General features: G+C 35.4%; 1 protein-coding gene across 2 annotated transcripts in view; it reads right to left on the bottom strand.

Annotated features, from left to right (window-relative positions):
• prkceb (protein kinase C, epsilon b) overlaps positions 1-20651 on the bottom strand; it is a 126218-nt gene that overhangs the window by 76764 nt on the left and 28803 nt on the right. For both annotated transcript variants that reach the window (XM_051125430.1, XM_051125431.1), the window contains one exon: positions 6004-6067. In XM_051125430.1, the coding sequence (XP_050981387.1) occupies positions 6004-6067 (64 nt within the window). The remainder of the gene's footprint in view (positions 1-6003; positions 6068-20651) is intronic.

Genomic DNA, 20651 nt, shown 5'->3' with positions numbered 1-20651 from the left:
AACATTTTAAAAATCGAAAGAATATATAAAGGACTATAAAGAACCTTTTCTGCCTTTGAAGGGTTCTATGGATGTTCAAGGTTCTTTATAGAACCACTGATGCCAAAAAAGAATCTTAATTTTTAAGAGTGTAATCTACATCACCAAAAGATTATTTGTGGTGATTTTACATTGTTTGTATACATAGTTATTTGCGCAATTGACTATATTTATATGATTTTTAATATTTTTAAAGATGATTGCGCATTACGCATCTTGTCTATGTTGGAATTTGACAAATTTTGCTAGCTTTATATGAAGTGACAAATACATTTACCGTAACACAGTAATATTATTAAAATTTAATATAACTGTTTTCTATTTTAATATATTTTAATATGTGATTTATTGCTGAAATGTAAAGTTAAATTTTCAGCATTATTACTCAGTCTTCAGTGTAACATAATCATTTAGAAATCATTCCAATATGCTGATTTTCTGCTCAAGAAACATTTATTATTAATTTCAATGATGAAAATGAAGTTTCTTTGATGAATATGAACTTCAAATTAACAGCATTTATTTTAAACAGAAATCTTTAGTAACATATATAAATGTCTTCAATATCACTTTTAATCAATTTAATACACCCTTGCTGAATAAAAGTAATGTAGAGGTAGCAAATGCCCACTTATATTGCTTTCCAAACTCTTTTTACTTATTATTTGCATTTAGTGTTTTTTCACTCTCTGTGACCCTATTAGAACAGACACGCAAGCCAGTTTGGGGCCACGACCTAAAAACTGAAAACCACCAATGTGTCGATATGCATATATACTTATACTTAGACACTGACAAGCCACTTGAAAAAAAAAAAAAAAAAAGAGAGAGAGAGAGAGAGAGGGGGGGTTTTACATGTTCACACTTGCTTTGCTTGACAAAAACATCCACAAACACCACACAGTTATTCAACACACATTTCAGCCGTTCTAAAGCATGTGAAGTTTTCTTACAGAGTATTTACAGAGTAATAAAATAACTGGCGTCTGGCTTATTGAAGGCCTCATCAAATCATTTATTAACAGGTATATCAAAGACCTCCAAGTCAATCAAAGACCTCCAATCAGAACCAAAGAGGCATTGCTCTTTGGTAAGCTTATTCACTGTCGAAACAAGTTCACACTAAGAAAAAAATGGCTCTTTTAAGAACTGCTCACCAAAAAGTTCTTTGGGGAACCCAAACTGGTGCTTCAATGGCATTGTTGTGAAAACCACCTTTATTTTTAAGTGTATTGAGTGTTTTTGGTGGTTGAAAGAGCATTGTTAGGTGGTTGTTAACTATTTTTAACAGTGTATAACACATTTCTGTGTGGTATCTATGGTATTACAAGTGGTTGCTAGGGTGTTATGAGTGTTCTAGGTAGTTCATCTCCAATTCTCTGTGATATTCAAGTGTTTAGATATGGCTAGGGTTCCTTCGTTATGGTCCATGGGGCCAAAATCATATGTCTGATTGCTTCTCAAAAAGATGCATATTTGATAGCATAAAGAGTGCGTGACATTGACAACTAAAACGAGAGTGTAAAACTTTGTGTTTGGGGATTAGAACAAACATGACGCTAAACAGAGATAACAGGGTGCAGGATGTTCACTCAAAGTACTTTCGGTGGTTTTGAGCAGTGGTCAGACAATCATATGACCATATCACATTTGTAGCTTCTCATGTAAGATATAATCATTGCAGCAAAAGTTTTCAACTTTGCTGACTAGAACACAAAAGACATAATAATTAGAATGTTGATAACAAGAATGTTTAACAAAACAGTTTTGGTTACCATCAGGCATGCCAAGCTAGCAGTTTTTTTATGCTGAATTTAGATAAGCTTAAACTGATGCTGCATATTGATTGCTGTTACCCTTGGGTTAAATGTTTGACATATTGCATAAATTACATTTAACTCAAAAACTTGGACTGAAATAATCTATAGGCTATTCTACCAATGATAAAGCTGTGGTAGATGTTATTTTTTTTTGAGAGAGAGGCGTTAGCAGTCTTATAGCTCTTGTGAAGTTCCTTTATGAAACTGACTGTCTTTCATTACGTTATAATGATTTTCAAGTTAAAAATGCGTATATCACATAACAGTAGCTGTGAAATACGTATTTGAGGTAGAGCTGCCCCAGATAGCACATGTACATCTGCAAGATGTCTGCTAAAGCTCGCTTGATCTGGAAAGCATCTGCTGTGTACAAACATCTGACAGACATCTGTAAGATGTCAGTTTTACATAGATTCAAAATCATAAACATCTTAAAGATATCTAATAAACGTCTATTTGACATCTGATAGGAAACGTCTATAGATGTACTGCAGATGAGCAAACGCTTTTTGTTTGTTTTTGTTTTTTTGAATGGAGGAATTTGCCTCTTAGTTGGCTCTTGGCTTTTTTTATTTGAGGAATATGGAGGGGAGCATTTTTCAGACATTTTGCAAAAAGATATATTAATCTCACCTAAATGTTTGTGTATTTTTGTTTTTATAATTGTGGAATTATTGCACAATAGTTTACACACAGCACAATTTCCACAAACACATGTATCCATTATTTTGATTTCAAATCCAAACATTGTTATTAAAAATGCTTTTTCAACATTGTGATTCTTTTTTTTTACACAGTACAGAAATACAGTACAGTAATCTTTAATAGACGTGTTTTAACGCAATAAATATAAGCAACACAGTATTCAATGCTTTTTACTTTTGCATTCACTTCTAGATTTATATATTAAGTTGCTCAAGCAAGTGGCAAAACATTTAAACTTCTTTTCTTACATTATCACAAACATTCCAAATTAAGACTTACCACTGACAGAAACAGTAAGTTCTACTGCCTTTTCTTTTGCATTTAAATCTTTATTACAAGCAATCCTGCTGTTAATAAAGAACATTTTTTTCCTACCTCCACAAGTGCCATCTATTATTGCCTTATTTATCTCTTTTCATTTAAACCTAGCCAAAAACCCATATGTGTAGTAGACTTTAATTATATGCATTTATAGTGTAATTATGACATTTTCATGTCAGTCCTTGTTCATATTTACTGCAAACAAAATGCTGTCACTTTAATTCTGCGCGAGCAGCACAGACTCGGTGCGGAAACTATCTCTGCACTGCTGCAGATGCACCGCTCGTGGATCGCACTACTAGGCCACAACCGCGTGCAGCTTGAACGCTTTAATCCGTTAACATGAGCGCGGAAAAAATATGCACTGCAAACAGTTATGTGAACGTGACGTTATGTGTGTATGCTTTGAGTGTGCATAAGCGCCCAGTCTCCAGGAGAGCGCGCGAGCGCTGAATAGTTAAACACTGAAAATAAATAAAAAGAAATGCAATTTATAAACTTTATGCGATTTATAAATTTGTTGTGGCTTATCATCAATATCTAACATCAGACCAGACATCAGAACCACACTTCTGCAACTGCCGATAAACTCATCTCCTCTGCCACTCTTTGATGACTCATCCAACTTTCATACAAAGAAAATGCTAAGTATTCACTTCCTGATGCAATGGCGATTAAACGCAATAAAAATGAGTCATGTAGACTGTACTGACAGCCTTAACTCGGCTGTGTAAGCTTCGATAATATATTATAATAGCACAGACTTGGTGCGGAAACGATCTCTGCACTGCTGCAGACGCACCGCTCGTGGAACGCACTACTAGGCCGCAAACGCGTGCAGCTTGAATGCTTTAATCCATTAACATGAGCGCGGAAAAAATACAAACTGCAAACATGTGAACGTGGCGTTATGTGTGTACGCTTTGAGTGTGCATGAGCACCCAGTCTCCAGGAGAGCGCGCGAGCGCTTAATAGTTAAACACTGAAAATAAATAAAAAGAAATGCAATTTATAAACTTTAGCGACGATGCGACACTAATTCTATTGTGCAAGTAACAATTTACGTGAAACAATTTATGTGAAATTACGTCTCACATAAGGTTTTCAAACTGACTTTATCAGTTATTTAATGAAGAAATATGAATTGTTTCTCACCTTCAGCATTATAATTGTTTTACCTGCGCTGAACAGAGACTGAGGCGGTGCCGCTGCATGTCGTGTCAAACCACTCGCGGCAGGCGCGTCATCAGCTTTAGATCGGTTTATGAGATCGGCATTTTTAGAGACCGCCGATTAAACTTCCCAAAGCAATTATCGGCTGATAGTGATCGGTAGCCGATTAATCGGAGCACCCCTATACAGTACTGTAAATGTTCTTGCTTTCCATGTAAAATGAACCCATAACATTCTGGTTGCCAGTGTTATTTTTTAGAAGAAATTCATATGTGTTTGGAACAGCATGAGGGTGAACGAATAAAGACAGAATTTAATTTATTATTTTTTTTTTAAGTGAACTGTTCCTTTAATACCAGGTGTAAACAGGTCTTGATGCACTAGTCTAATATTTGGCCAAATCTACAGTCTGTGGGTTTCTAAGGTGACTGCCAGACTCCCAGGTTCCTCTGCTGTCACACTGTAAAGACTCTGGCACTGGACCCACTGTGTGACCTTTTGTCTACTTCAATACTGCTGAGCATGACGGACGCCCTGGGATCAATTTCCAACAATCCAAACCATCAGGCAAAAAGCCCCAAAATCAGTCAAAGCCGCCTGTTCATCTGATCAGAAGAACCAGTGCCAGTATGAAGCTGACGCATACACAGATCAGATTTACGCTTGCAAACTGCACTGGAAAACAGACCGCAGAATGGCATCTGCAAAACTCATGATGCACAACAGACTTCAAAGGTCTATTAACTATGACGTTCACATGAAGTACTGTGTTTTGTGTTTCTTCTTAAACATTTGTTGTGGCTTATCATCAATATCTATAACATCAGACCAGACATCAGAACTACACTTCTGCAACTGCCGATAAACTCATCTCCTCTGCCACTCTTTGATGACTCATCCAACTTTCATGCAAAGGAAATGTTAAGTATTCACTTCCTGATGCAAACGGCGATTAAACGCAATAAAAATGAGTCACGTAGACTGTTTCCCAGTACTGACAGCCTTAACTCGGCTGTGTAAGCAACTATAATATATAGTGGCTCTCGCATAACACCGCAGCAACTGCCACTGACATGAATGGGAATGCTAATGAATAGCTCTCTCCAGGTTTATTATGAAACCTCCTCAAGTTAAGTTAGCTAAGCTGCTCGGTGGCATCTCATCTTAGGGATTACCATCCAAAATGCAACACATGCCATCCCAACGACCATTCCTTGTCACTTTTCGGAGAAATACTCCTTTTCTGGGGAAAATTCCTGGCTAACTGTTTTGCAAATGGCGCCATTCCACCACTAATGGTGTAGACACAAGGTCTATGTAGAAACAAGGAGATGTTTGATATGCAGCATCTAGATCAGCGTGAGAGACAAGTGATCATATGTTCTGCCTCCAGGAGCAGGAATGGAGCCGAGAGGATGAAGGAGCTCTTGAACTGGGCCATCTCTGATGTGTATCCAGGAAAGGCAGGGGTCTGATGGGAGTTGGGCCGTAGGGAGTGTCAATGCAAGAGGCACATCTGGGAGGTTATCTGGGTGGAATTAGGCCACGCAGGATCTGGGTTCAATGATCATGCGCCACAGCGGTTTTTTTTTTTCTGTATACAGCTACACTGGAGGCAACATCAAGATCAGAAAGTTGCAGCTCTTCATATGACTTCCAGAAAGAGCAGCTGGAAAGACTTGCAAAGTCTGTCTGCATTTCAAGCAATGGTGTATGGTAGCAAAACTAAGGTATTTTCAACTTGAAGTGTTTCTGTGTGGCATCACTGAACACTTATACTTATTTATATCACACATTAACCGCGTATTTACTTTATCAGGCAGCACGGGACGTCTGTATTTCTGAGAAATCTTATATTGGGTATAATGGTTACACAGGGACATGATTTATGCAGTCTTTAAATGACATGTAATGCGATCACAGAAAGTTTATAATGATGTCTTACCTTCACTGGACGATCCAGACAAGTCGATAATGACATAAACCTTTCCCTCTGGCTCCAAGTCTATCTGCAAGGAGCATCAAACAAAAACGGGAGTTTTAGCAACAGAGCAAATGAACATCTTCACAAATCCTGACTGGCCTCTATGTAATGCGCTTAATGCAGTCTTTTAAAAGTCAAATGAATGCATGTGTTCTCCAGTAAACACATTCTATGAAAAAAACAGAATTACTCTTTTTAACAGTAATAAGCATTAAAATTTCTGAAAATAAACACTTAATCAAAGCAACACGCAAATAAGGAAAAACAAGCAATTTATCATAAAGAATACAACAGTATTAGCAGTGCTAGAATAATACAGTTCAAAATAAAGATCAATGATTAAAAAAAAAGAAATTCTTTTTTTTTTTTAAAGAATTATTAGGTATGCAGTTTATGAGTAATTGATATACTGTTGTACATTGAAAATGTATTTAAAAAAACTGAATAATTTGAAAAAGAAACAGTGACATCATATAAATGACAAAAATGTTATGTTTATAAACATTATCAGTTTATTACTAAATAAATTATTAAGAGGAAAAAAACATGAGTTTGTCAGTGTTTAAATGCATGATAGATAATCTGATTAATGTTACAATATTACTGTTTTTACTGTATTTTGATCAAATAAATGCCATATTGTCACCATATTATAAATGTGTCTGCTTCAAGCTTATTGAGCAATGTGGATTTCAGTGATAGGAATAATGGTGTTATAAATAAACAACGTTACTAATGGCATTATTTTTTTCAATAACGAGTAATTAAGCAAATTAGTGTTCTCCCGTTACAACGCCGTTACGTTACTTACAATAAAATGTGACATTACTATAATTTATTATAATATTATTATAATTGTATTTTTCAGTTCATCTGAATGGATGTGCAGCATACCTGTATTTGACGAACTGTAAACTCTAGTGTGACAGAGTCATATATACCATGCAGAATTGACGCGCTACATGTAAACAATATTCTTTGTTGTATTTTCCTCTCAAAATAACGGACTTCCTTTGGAATTCAACAGCTTTTAAGAACTGACGGTTTCTCCCGTAGTAGGCGGAACTAATGCGCAAACGGTAATCTCATTGGCTGGCGCTCACCTATTATCGTCCCTGTTTTGATTTCAGCAAATCAGTTTGAGCGAACGCAGCCAACGTTATTAATATTCATGAACACAGCAGCTCATTAATCCTTAGTGCGTTTTATATTGTTATTATCAGTAGAATTCATAGAAGTTTTGTTATTTTATTAGTATTATTTTTAGTTTTCCCCCCTTTTTTTTATAGAAAGGCTAAATTACAAACAATATCTTAAGCACCACCATCAGTCCTAAGTTCAAGCAACATGATAAATATGCATTCATAAACGGTTATTCTAATTACTAAAGTTCTAATTGCTAAAGTTTAATGCTAAATTATCATAATGTCATATTATAATGCTTGACTGACTGATGCTAAATGTACTTTCAGAAACGTAAAAAACTCCATTAAGCTTTATATTTATATACATACATATATATCAGATATTTAATATTAGTCTGGTGAGTAAACTAAAAATTCAATTCATTTCATTTATTAATTTAACACATTTAATATTGGGGGAATTCAAGTTATTTGACATATTTGAACTTTTTTTTTTTTTAAGTAACACAATAGTTGCTTTCCCTAGTAATTATTTACTTTTATAATGACATAACTCAGTTACTAACTCAGTTACTATTTGTGACTGAGGTTTTTTAAGGTAACTTGCCCAACACTGGTGGATTTTGCTAAAATAGATAAAATAAAATCAAATAAAATAAATATTTGTGTCTCTGATCATTTTGATAATTTATTTGTAAAGTTTTTGTCTAATTTTTTTTTCTTCTCTAAATTTTTTTTTTTTAAACTAAAGATTCAGTCGTCATTTACCACCCTCAAGTGAAGCTCAAAACTGTTTGACTTTTTCCAGTGGAACATACGTTATCAAAGAATATATTATGAAAATGTCAAAGCTGCTTTTTTTACCATAAAAAAAAAAAAAAAAAAAAAAAAAACACAAGCTGTCACATAGTGTCAAACTGAGATATCATTCTTTTAAAATATATATTACAAAAAAATATATATATATAAAAAAAAAAATAAAAGTATGTGTGTGTTTGCCCCCATGAGAAAAGCTTATTATTCATAAAGAATGAAGTGTTTTAAAAATTTGAAAATGCAGAAAATTTCCTGTGAGGTGTAGGGTTAGAGTATGGAAATAGAAGTAGAAAAGCCATTACATCTATAAAATATCCCCACAAAAAAGGGGGGAAACCAGTGTGTGTGTGTGTGTGTGTGTGTGTGTGTGTGTGTACTGTATTTCTATATGTATATCGATTCAAAGCTATTGCCCCCTCAAATGAAAAAAAGACACTCATGTGCATACTGTACATTCACACTGACTAAATTAGCGTGTGTGATTTCCCGCTTCATTAGGTTTGTGAAACGACCTGTGAAAGCCGTACTTATCAGTAATGATACTAATGGAAATAAACAAGCACACATGGTCAAGATTAGGCGAATAAATGCTGAGTATGTGGCACCAGCAGAGGAAACAGCAGAGTCTCGATGTGAACATGAGCCCTGTGAGGCTTGTGCTGAGGCTGAAATGACTGATATTAGGCCCAGTTCTCCTCTCAGCAGCTAATGACAGCATAACGGCTGTTCCATCAAAACCAGATTAAAGCAGGAAATGGAGGGAGGATGTGGGGATGAGTGGAGAGATTTGTACATGCTATGAGAGTAAAGAGAGACAGAGACAGTGAGGATGTGTGTGGGAGTTGGGTTAGAGGCGAGCCGTATCATGTTAGTGCAGTCAACACAGGTTTTACACAGGATGCACCAGTGCAAAAAAAAAAAAACACAACCTGCTTGCAAGCGCACTCACATACACACACAAACTTCACACTCCTAAACCAAAGGTACCAGTATTAAGGTTCAGTTAATTGCAAAAGCTGAGATTCTCACATATTCACTAGAAACCACATACACTTTGAGGGAAAACAGATTTGACAAAGCAACTGTTACACTGTAAGCAGCATGCATGAACATTCAAAGCTGAATTTTCAGCATCATTACTCCAGTCTTCAGTGTCACATGATCCTGTCACATGAAATCATTCTGATATGATTGCTGCTCAAGAAACATTTTTTTTGTTATTATTAATGCTGAAAACTTTTGTGTTCTCTCATTTTTTTTTTGTGTAAATATTTTTTAAAGGATTATAAATAGAATAGAAAGTTTGAAAGAACAGAATTTATTTGAAATAGAAATATTTTGTAACATTATAAATGTCTTTACTGTCACTTTTGATCAATCTAATGCATCCTTGCCATATAAAAGTATTACACAAAAAAGTGTAATTGAGGCTGAAAACTTATGATAAACCCTCTGTGTATTTTTATTTATTTTTAAGTATGAAAAAGCAATGTATTCAACATTATTTTGCTGGCAGTGGGAAACTAATTCAACATTGTTAATACTGTAATGATTTCAATGCACTGTTTATTCGGCCATGAACTTTGCTAAAGACAATAAAATGCCTGTAAGCCAGTTTAGCACATGCTCCTTAAAGGAGAAGTCCACTTCCAGAACAACAATTTACAAACAATTTACTCACCCCCTTGTCATCCAAGATGTTCATGTCTTTCTGTCTTCAGTCATAAAGAAATTATGTTTTTTTAAGAAAAGCAATTCAGCATTTCATTTTTTTTCATATAATGGACTTGATTGGACTTATTTTCTCCCACAACTTCCGACATCGTTGTACCTTCTCGTTTGTAAACAGCGTTTGACTTACTTGCACTTTCTTAGTCTTCGCGTGTTCGCTTTAACACTGGGTCTGTAGTTTGACCTTTCGACTTGATTCAATAGTATGTAGTGTCGTGAACGCGCATCCCAGAGCCTGCGCTACACAAGCTTTTGTGCTTAAAAAGTATACAAATTTTTATTTTCCAAAAAAAAAAATGGCAGATCGTTTCGCTAGATAAGACCCTTCTTCCTCGGCTGGGATCATTTAGAGCCCTTTGAAGATGCATTTAAACTACATTTTGGAAGTTCAAAATCGGGGGAACCAATCAAGTCCATTATTTGAAGAAAAATCCTGAAATGTTTTCCTCAAAAACCATGATTTCTTCACGACTGAAGACAGAAAAACATGAACATCTTGGATGACAAGGGGGTGAGTAAATTATTCGTGAATTGTTGTTCTGGAAGTGGACTTCTCCTTTAAGTGAAAAGTCACTCAAAAACTTTTACAGACTATTATAGAATAATAAAACATTTTAGTGAAGAATATGTAACTAAATATTGCTGTTTATGACAGCATTGCTATATATATGCCTTGATTACGTTAACTAGATTGTACTGTATTTTACTTATAGAGTCACACTTTATTTTAAGGTCCAATTCTCACTATTAACAAACCATTAACTATGACTTTTACCTCAATAAACTACTAATTTGCTGCTTATAGTTAGTAAGGTAGTTAGGTAGTTAATAGTTAGTAAATTAAGTTTAGGTATTGGGTAGGATTAGGAATGTAGAATATATTGGTCATGCAGAATATATGCTTTATAAGTACTAATAATTAGCTGTTAATTATATGTTAGAAATAGGCATGCTAATAAGCAGCTCGTTAATAGTGAGAATTGTTCCCTATACTAAAGTGTTACCACTTATAGTACTTCAAATTTTGGTTCCTCCGATTGGGGAAGGTAAAAAAAAAAAAAATCACCCTTTAAGCCATTTCAGAGCAAATCAAGATATTGGGTATCATCAATATATACCAAACAGACCAACAAGCTAACTAAAAAATATCTAGCTAGCTAACTAAATATATAGGATGAACTCAGGTAAAATGGGACACTTTTTGTAAAACTTGTAATTTAGATACCTAGATGTCTTAATCTTTTCTTTTCTTTATTACATTTGTTAACTTTAAGGTCCAGCTATAACATTTTAATTTAAATACAGTTCATATAAAGTGTTATTTGCAAAAAACATATCAATAAACATTTTGAGGTCCTGTATTCCAGACAAATTTATTTTCAGGTAAAGTGGGCCATCCCTTATTTATCAAAAATTATTTTGCATACAACATATTTAACAAACCCAAAAATATGTAACCTACAGGTTATAAGTTAAGTAAATCATGTGTAAATCCACATAAATCCACACAATCTAAATTCATGTGTTAAATTCTAAACAACTGAAAGAACATGTGTTGACACGTTAAATTAGAAGAAATCTGAATATCAGAATATTCCGAAATCTGAATATTGTTCGGAATTTCTGAAGAATAAAGGTTGTCCCACTTTACCTGAATCCAAAACCAAAGTGGGCCATCAATATTTAAACACCTTAGAGGAAAACTAACTTCTTTTTTTTTTATTCCCTGATAATAGTAGTATTGAATAAAACAGGAACTGTCACAATAATGTTTGTTCACATTTAGTGAGCAACCTTATAAGTTACACCATGACACAGTCCCCCTTTGAGGTGTGGCAACACCCACCAGTGTCAAATTGCATCAACCAAAACTATTTCATAGAAATAGTGTCCTTTTAGTTAAAACCCATTGTTATGCTCTGAAAGTGTAAGCACACTACAGTCAATAATTCACCCCTATATATACACTGACCAAAATTATTAATGCAACACTTTTGTTTTTGCCCCCATTTTTCATGAGCTGAACTCTAAGATCTAAGGCTTTTTCTATGAACAAAAAAGGTCTATTTCTCTCAAATATTGTTCAAAAATCTGTCTAAATCTGTGTTAGTGAGCACTTCTCCTTTGCTGAGATAATCCATCCACCTCACAGGTGTGGCATATCAGGATGCTGATTAGACAGCGTGATTATTGCACAGGTGTGCCTTAGGCTGGCCACAATAAAAGGCCACTCTAAAATGTGCAGTTTTACTGTATTAGGGGGGGGGTCCAAAAACCAATCAGTGTCTGGTGTGACCACCATTTGCCTCATGCAGTGCAAAGCATCTCTTTGATCAGGTTGTTGATTGTGGCCTGTAGAATGTTTGTCCACTCCTCTTCAATGGCTGTGTGAAGTTGCTAGATATTGGCAGGAACTGGAACACGCTGTCATATACATCGATCCAGAGCATCCCAAACATGCTCAATGGGCGACATGTCCGGTGGGTATGCTGGCCGTGCAAGAACTGGGGTGTTTTCAGCTTCCAGGAATTGTGTACAGATCCTTGCAACATGGGGCCGTGCATTATCATGCTGCAACATGAGGTGATGGTCGTGGATGAATGGAACAACAGTGAGCCTCAGGATCTCGTCACGGTATCTCTGTGCATTCAAAATGCCATCAATAAAATGCACCTGCGTTTGTTGTTCATAACATACGCCTGCCCATACCATAGCCCCACCGCCACCATGGGCCACTCGATCCACAACATTGACACCAGCAAACCGCTCACCCACACGATGCCATACATGCTGTCTGCCATCTGCCCTGTACAGTGAAACTGGGATTCATCCATGAAGCGAACACTTCTCCAAAGTGCCAGACGCCATCGAATGTGATCATTTGGCCATTCAAGTCAGTTACAATGACGAACTGTAGTCAGGTCGAGACCCCGATGAGGACAACAAGCATGCAGATGAGCTTCCCTGAGACCGTTTCTGACAGAAATTTTTTGGTTATGCAAACCGATTGTTGCAGCAGCTGTCCAGGTGGCTGGTCTCAGATGATCTTGGAGGTGAAGATGCTGGATGTGGAGATTTTAGAGTGGCCTTTTATTGTGGCCAGCCTAAGGCACACCTGTGCAATAATCATGCTGTCTAATCAGCATCCTGATACGCCACACCTGTGAGGTGGATGGATTATCTTTAAAGGATTAAAGGAGAAGTGCTCACTAACACAGATTTAGACAGATTTGTGAACAATATTTGAGAGAAATAGGCCTTTTGCGTACATAGAAAAAGTCTTAGATCTGTGAGTTTAGCATTGCGTTTATAATTTTGGTCAGTGTATATCTATATTTCTAAATTACCCAGCCATATTTGTAAGTCACTTCCGCCTTTTATTTGATTGATTGAATGAATGAATGAATGACTGAATCAATCAATCAATCAATCAATCAAATCCATCCATCCATCCATCCATCCATCCATCCATCAATCAATCACTTGACTGAGTTGACTTTTATTTTACTTTGGTACAAGAGTATACAACACTTATCCATGAGCTTTTATTTTTATTAATCAACATTAAGATTTTGAAAAATGAATTTACTTTTAGGGCTGAACCGTACATTATATGGTTTCAGCATTGATGTGCGCTGACGTGAAATTCGCCAGTTGCGTTGCTGTCTATGCAGAGTCAAAAAGCTCTCAAATTTCATAAAAAATATCTTTATTTGTGTTCTGAAGATGAACGGAGGCCTTACAGGTTTGTAGCGACATGAGAGTGAGTAATTAATGACCAAATTTCCATTTTTGGATGAACTATCCCTTTAAAAAAAGTACAAACATTCAATTCCCTAGTTTCTTATTTAATATGAGCTCATAAAAACTTCATGCATAATACTCAAATAATCAAAATGCTTAAAGTAATTTTAACTGGAGTATATAAATGTCACGCCGCAGGTCATTTTAGCTTCCCAAAGGTATTTCATATCAACCACCCAAAGCTGTTTGCAGACTTGATGAATATTCAAATCAAACTTCAATTTTTCAAGCATAATGTGTCTTTGTACGCCCCGGGGCTGCTGTGGGGTTTCTTTACTCCCTGCATGATAAAGGATGAATGAATTAGGATTTTATAAAATCCACACTGGAGGCTTTCCAGAACATTCACACACTGATTTACTGGTCTGGGGTCAAGACACTCGGACTGCTCTATTTTAATACATTTACATTTAAAACAAAGCATTTGAACACACACCAGCACTGAGAGCACAGATGTGTTTTTTCTAGACTACGAGAAGATGAAGCAAAGTGTTTCCCCGCTGAGGGCCTGTGGGAGAGACGAGTCTCGCTATGCGGTACGGATCTGCTGTCGAATGCTTGCTATAGTGACATGTTTGTTATCCAAATGACCTTGTGACCTTCTCCCTTCCTCCCATTTCCTGTGATGTCATGCTGAAGCTGATCTCTGAATGCTCTTGGTCTTGCAGGTGCGACGACACACCATATATAGCAGCTAGCTGCAGCAGGAAAGGAGAGTGAGTGAATGTTGAAGTCTGAAAATAATGTGTGGACGTATTACGTGTCTATATGCATGCAAGGGTGTGGAAGTGATTTTTTTTTTCTTCTGATTTTATGCTTAATGCACTTTAATTGTGCAGAAGTAGTCCAACTAAACATATACTGAAGTATATTTGATTGTGCTAAAGTGGAACTATTGCAGATATTAGTACACTCTAAATATCTTGCATTTAAAGACGTTATTTTACACAGAGATCATACAATCCTTATTAATAGTGACCGTAAAACACATTTAGGCATAATATTAAGAAATTTGCATTGTGCAATAAGGAATACTCTAAATAAAGTTGATATTTCAATAAATATGTTAATGATAATAATAATAAATTATGCACTTAGAATGAAATAAATGTATTTGAAATAAATGATGGCATTCATGGAACATAAACAGATATTATAGGATTATAAATCATATTAGTTGTTTCTTTTAATCAGAATTAAGGTATATACCTATAAAATCATTTTAAACTATTTCACTACTTTGTTTTGATTTGATCTTGTTTTGTTCAATCCCATCTCTAATATTTCTAACACCTATTTCACTAAAAAGACCCCAGTAAAATCAAGTGATTCCTCTAGAGTTTCAGAAGTGATCTCAACAGTGTCTTAAATTGTGTTCAGATTTGCCAAGATATCAAAGTCTGCAATCAGATATCAGAGATCTCAGTATGAACTCAAACACTGAGCATCAGAGTCTTCTAAAACCAATTTATTAAACTATGATTTGTGCTATCATTTTTTTAACAGCTCTGTACTTTATGTATGTAGCGCTATACTAACATATGCCAACAACTGTTTCACTTGTGCCTCAGTTTCGTTTCTCTTAAAAAATTTTAGCAGAAACATCCGAGACAGACAGCTTCACATTTGAGCAATAACATTTTCCTCTGGGATAGAAATATAAAACATCAAATGGAACAGTTAGAGAATAAAAGTTTCCGGAAGCACAGAAAGAGCAGCGTCTGAGGAATAAAACTTTCTTCTGTTAAAGTTAATATCTAAAAATTGTATGTTGTCCCTTTGTGAAGTACAGTTTAGGATACAAGAGTATTTAATATGGAAATAATATACTTTAAATGAATGCAAACTAAACACAAACTGAATATAATGTTTTTAAGCACTTAACTGCATGTTTTCTGGATTTAAATGAAAAAGTATAATCATTTAAATTTATTTTGGATGTTTTTGACCCACTTAAAGTAGTACCTAAGTACATCTTTCTATGTAATTTGATATTTATTTATTATTATTTATTTAAATGTACTGCTGAATGCAGTGACAAGCATTTTAATTTAACTAAATTTGAATGTAGTTTTCTGGCATGTAATGACATGTACTGTATATTAAAGGGATAGTTCACCCAAAATGAAAATTTTGTCATTATTATTCACTCTCATGTCATTCCAAACCCATAAGACCTTCGTTCATCTTCAGAACACAAATTAAGATATTTCTGATTAAATCAAAACATTCAAGGCCCAGAAAGGTAGTACACTCTTAAAAATAAAGGTGCTTAAAAGGTTCTTCACAGGGATGCCATAGAAGAACCATTTTTGGTTTCACAAAGAACCATTCAGTCAAAGGTTCTTTAAAGAACCATCTCTTTTTTACCTTTTTATAATCTGAAGAACCTTCTTTCACCACAAAGAACATTTTGTTAAACAGAAAGGTTCTTCAGATGTTAAAGGTTCCTTATGGAACCATTTAGACAAAAAAAAAAAAAAAGGTTCTTTAATGGCATCGTGAAGCACCCCTATTTTTAAGAGGCTAAGGACATCATTAAATAGTCCATTTGACATCAATGATTCAACTGTAAATTTACTCTTGAACATGCATCGAAGACTAAAAAGTGGAAATTGTTATATGAAGTTTTTATTTTTGTTTTCTGTGCACATAAAAATTCTTCAAAATAGCTTCATAACATTATGGTTGAACCACTGATGTCACATGGACCATTTTAACAATGTCCTTAACTACCTTTCTGGGCCTTGAATGTGTCAGTTGTCAGTTGCATTGCTGTCTATGCAGGGTCAGAAAGCTCTCGGATTTCATCAAAAATATCTTAATTTGTGTCCTGAAGATGAACAAAGGACATGAGGGTGAATACTTAATGACAGAATTTTTTATTTTTGGGTGAACTACCCCTTTAAATACATGACTTGTCATGTAATGTATTCAAATATATTTGTAATTACTCATTTGGAATTATAAAGATGCAGTTCGGTACATTTAAACTCTATTACCATTAAATGCAATATTGAATAACACTGAACACGTGCTTTAGTATGTTAGTCAACACTTCAAAGAAAGTATACTTCTTTAAAGGAGAAGTCCACTTCCAAAACAAAGATTCACATATAATGTACTCACCCCCTTGTCATCCAAGATGTTTATGTCTTTCTTTCTTTAGTCGTAAAGAAATTGTGTTTTTTGAGGAAAACATGACAAGGGGGTGAGTACATTATATGTGAATCTTTGTTTCGGAAGTGGACTTTTCCTTTAAAACATGGTGAAAGATTATTAAACAGTCATGAAAGTGAACTCTCTTTGAGAGCCCTTTTATTTCATTACAATACATTGCCTGCAGGTGCAGTTTTTTTAAGATTTGAAGTGCACTACAAGTGCACACTTTAATACAACAAAGAACATTTATTTTTCAAAAGTGATTACAGTGTGTTTGTACATGTAAGATGATAATGGATAAACTAGAAAGGATGTGTATTTCATCTCTATTAATCATTGATAAAGAGATAGCTGGAGGAAAACGCAACTGATCTCTGATCTCTTCCCTCTAGCTCTACAAGCTTTCATTTTCAAAAACATCACACTTAAATGTGAAGTATAACATTTCATACATTAATAACTATATATGTGTAATACAGCAAGGAAAAAGATTATCTACTGTCAATGACAGACAGGGAGCATGTTCAGGATATTTCTTTTTGCAAAGAAACAAACTCTGAATGCTGTGTAGACGTGGCATGAGGAAAGAACTGGTAAAAATAAGAAAATGTAAGATGAAAAGAGAGAAAGAGAGCGCAGGTGAGCGAGGACAGCTGTCCGGGCAGAGCACAGGGCCATGTTGTGTTTTATCTCTGGGATGACAGTGTGTTTAGCCGCTCGCGAGTGTGTGTTCATGTGAGGGGTGACGCACACCAGATCCCTCAAGCTAATTGAGACTCCACTGAAACACAAACACACACATAAACCTGGACAGAGAGAAATAATATCTCTGCGATAACTAAATATTTTCATTTTCCAGTCTCTAAATACAAAACGTCCTTGTGCAGCAACTAAATGTCCACAGTGTTTGTTTCAGGGCTTTTAGCATCGATCATAAAGACGGCTGAAATATTTGTGTTTCTGCTGGGTAATAAACAGGTTTAATCCTGTCATGAATAACTGTAATTATGAGATGAACACACATGAACACCGCCACGATATTCTTTGAGCCCTCCTGACTTTCCAAGTTGTTCTGCTCAGGGAATAAATATAACTATGTACTGTTGATTAAAAAGATGTAAAAAGCTTGCATGCATACATATTTAGCAGGTTAATGAAACAACAAAGCTACTTTCCCATATACTTGTGTGTAGCAGCACGAAAATGATAAAACATCTAGATAAAGCATTGATTACACACCTAATGCACATCATTTGCTCTTCATTTTGTTGCATTAGGGCTACAAAAGCTTCCTGTCTTTGTCTGTAAGTGAATATGCCATTGCCCAACAGATTCATTTTATTCTAACCGAAATCGCTTGAAAGCACATCACAAAAGTGAGCTTTTCCCATGAGGACGTGAACGCAGCATAAGTGCTGTGTTGTTGGGTTGCTTCCTGTACCACTTTCAAAAATCCTCATATTTGCTAATGAGCATTGAGAATTGGCTCTTTCCACCGGGCCGTTCTCAAATCTGTGTGCTACAGCTAACAGATGGACACTGAAATTTGTACAGGTGCCCACAAAGATTGTTCAGTTGCAGTCATGCCAGTCCTGCCCTTTGAGAAAAACCGCATGATGTGCCGTTTGACTGTATGCATGCTGTCTGCAAACTAGTGTTCATTTTGTTAACAAAACCTATGACAAAAAAATGTTCCTTCATAGGCTTTTCTCCTATAACTAACACGAGACGATGACGAGATGATAGTAATCAGTAAATGTTAACTGTAACTATATTAACATGCAATAAAACTATAAACATAAAACTAATAAAAACTATACCAAAATCTCTTTTCATGGTCATTGAAAAAAAAAGAAGACAAAATTTTATTGCTGACTGCTGTACGTGCCTCTACTACACAAGCTTTCATGTGTGCGGTTGCCAGATATCAGGAGTTCAAATCCACAAATTAGAGCTTCTCTGTTAAAAAGATGCATTTTCTGTCTGGTGTTTCACCTAATTTTGCAATCCGGCAACAATGTACATGCTCTCACTCTTCATTACAGAAGCACCGACGATGATCTGAAAACACCAACAAACAAGTAAGATGTTCAGAGTAAATGAAAGTGTCATTCAGCCAGTCTGTGTTGTGTCATGAGGTCTCAGCTATATTGTTTTTGAATGTGGTTGCTGAATAAATCCACTCACTTCAGCACTGATGTTTAAATACAGAAACATTGTTGCAATTTGAAATTATTGGAATTACTATAAGCATTTCACTGTTATAATATTTTTTGTTTATTTTGACCAGTTTTCATAATGTAGACAGAGAAAGTGTATATCTAAGTCTTGGATAATATTTTCATATTAAATAGCCTATAATAAATCAGAATACTAGATGAGTTATATAAATCACTTGTATGTGTCCACATGCTGATTTGTGATTATTTTTTATTGATTTTGTCTACCTGATTTCATGACGAAAACATACCTGTGGGAACTTTTTCACAAGATGCGAAATACGTACCAACACTCTTTACAGTAACACTAGGGATGGAACTAGATCTCGCGAGATCCGATCGTGACGATATCCTCGCAAAACATTTTGCAGTGTTTACATTAGAGCTGCACGATTAATCCTTAAAAATATCGATTTAAGCGTCTTACCTCAGAGCAGCTGTAACAGTCCCACCTCCATTGTTTCGATGCTGGAGCAGGGATGTAAGTTAGACAAGAATTGAGCGATTGAGGTGTTGTGTTGCTGGATGTAATAATGAACGTAGTGGTCGTTTACTCCCGACATCTGAGCTGCTGAAGATGCCTTTGCTAATAACGTGCTAGTTAGCAAGTTTAGCACCTAAACGTGGCTAGATGCAGCTAAAGTAAACAGGATCGTCACTCCACAGAGAGAAGAGAGGGGTGGGGCAACACAGCTCATCTGCGTTTAAAGCAGCCTTTACCAGAATAGGATGATCTTTGCAGAGCTGATTTTGGCAAGGTAAAAAGGGTGTTGTTTTACACTACCATTGAAAATTTTTAACCAAAGTATATTATAGATTTTTCATTAAGACCCTAAAGAATCATATCAACTTGTGGAAAATGTTCATCCGATGACCCCTTTAAGTAAAGTTTAAAAATCTCATCTTGTCTCGTTCTCGTGAACCCAGTCTCGTGTCTCGTCTCGTGGGATAAGTGTCTCGTCACACCCCTAAATAACACTAATCACTTTTGTACACAGTTATGATTACAGCCTCATATGTTTCTCTTTTCGGATGTAACAAGCTTGCTCGGTAGCTTATTCGGCGCAGAATTTGAATTGAAATCCTTGGGCACGTATCCCATGAAAAACATGACTCACGATGAAAGACCTGAAAGATGAGAGATCAAAAAAAAACAAGCTAAAATGTCAGGCTTGTGATTGCTTTTTTACATCACATTCACTTTTGTTCATGCTATATGGGTAGGTTTAGGTGTGGTGCAGATGGTACGTTATTTTAAAACATCATGGATCATTAGAGTTACCAAATGTACGTTAATATGTTCCTGCCACTCAGTCCACTGACAACCCTTCAGAGTTAACTAAAAATATGAATATAACATGTTTTGCAAGCAACAAATAGCTAATATTTAATTTTAAAACATATATTAATACTATGACGTATATTTGTAGGCCAAAATCTGGAAACAATTTAGCATTTTAAGACTTCCAGTTCCATTGTCCTGAAGTCAAGTCTGTTTTTGGTTAAGTGTCTCAAATAAGCTTAAAGGAGCAGTTCACTTCCAGAACAACAATTTACAGATAATTTACTCACCCCCTTGACATCCAAGACGTTCATGTCTTTCTTTCTTCAGTCATGAAGAAATTATGTTTTTTGAGGAAAACATTTCAGGATTTTTATTATATATATATATATATATGTATACATAAAGTGTTGGGGGTAACGTATTACAAGTAACGCCAGTTACTAGTAA

Source organism: Labeo rohita, chromosome 13, assembly GCF_022985175.1.
Source record: "Labeo rohita strain BAU-BD-2019 chromosome 13, IGBB_LRoh.1.0, whole genome shotgun sequence".
Classification (NCBI taxonomy): domain Eukaryota; kingdom Metazoa; phylum Chordata; class Actinopteri; order Cypriniformes; family Cyprinidae; genus Labeo; species Labeo rohita.
Note: the sequence above shows the minus strand (reverse complement) of the source record. Positions and strands in the feature narration are given on the sequence as shown.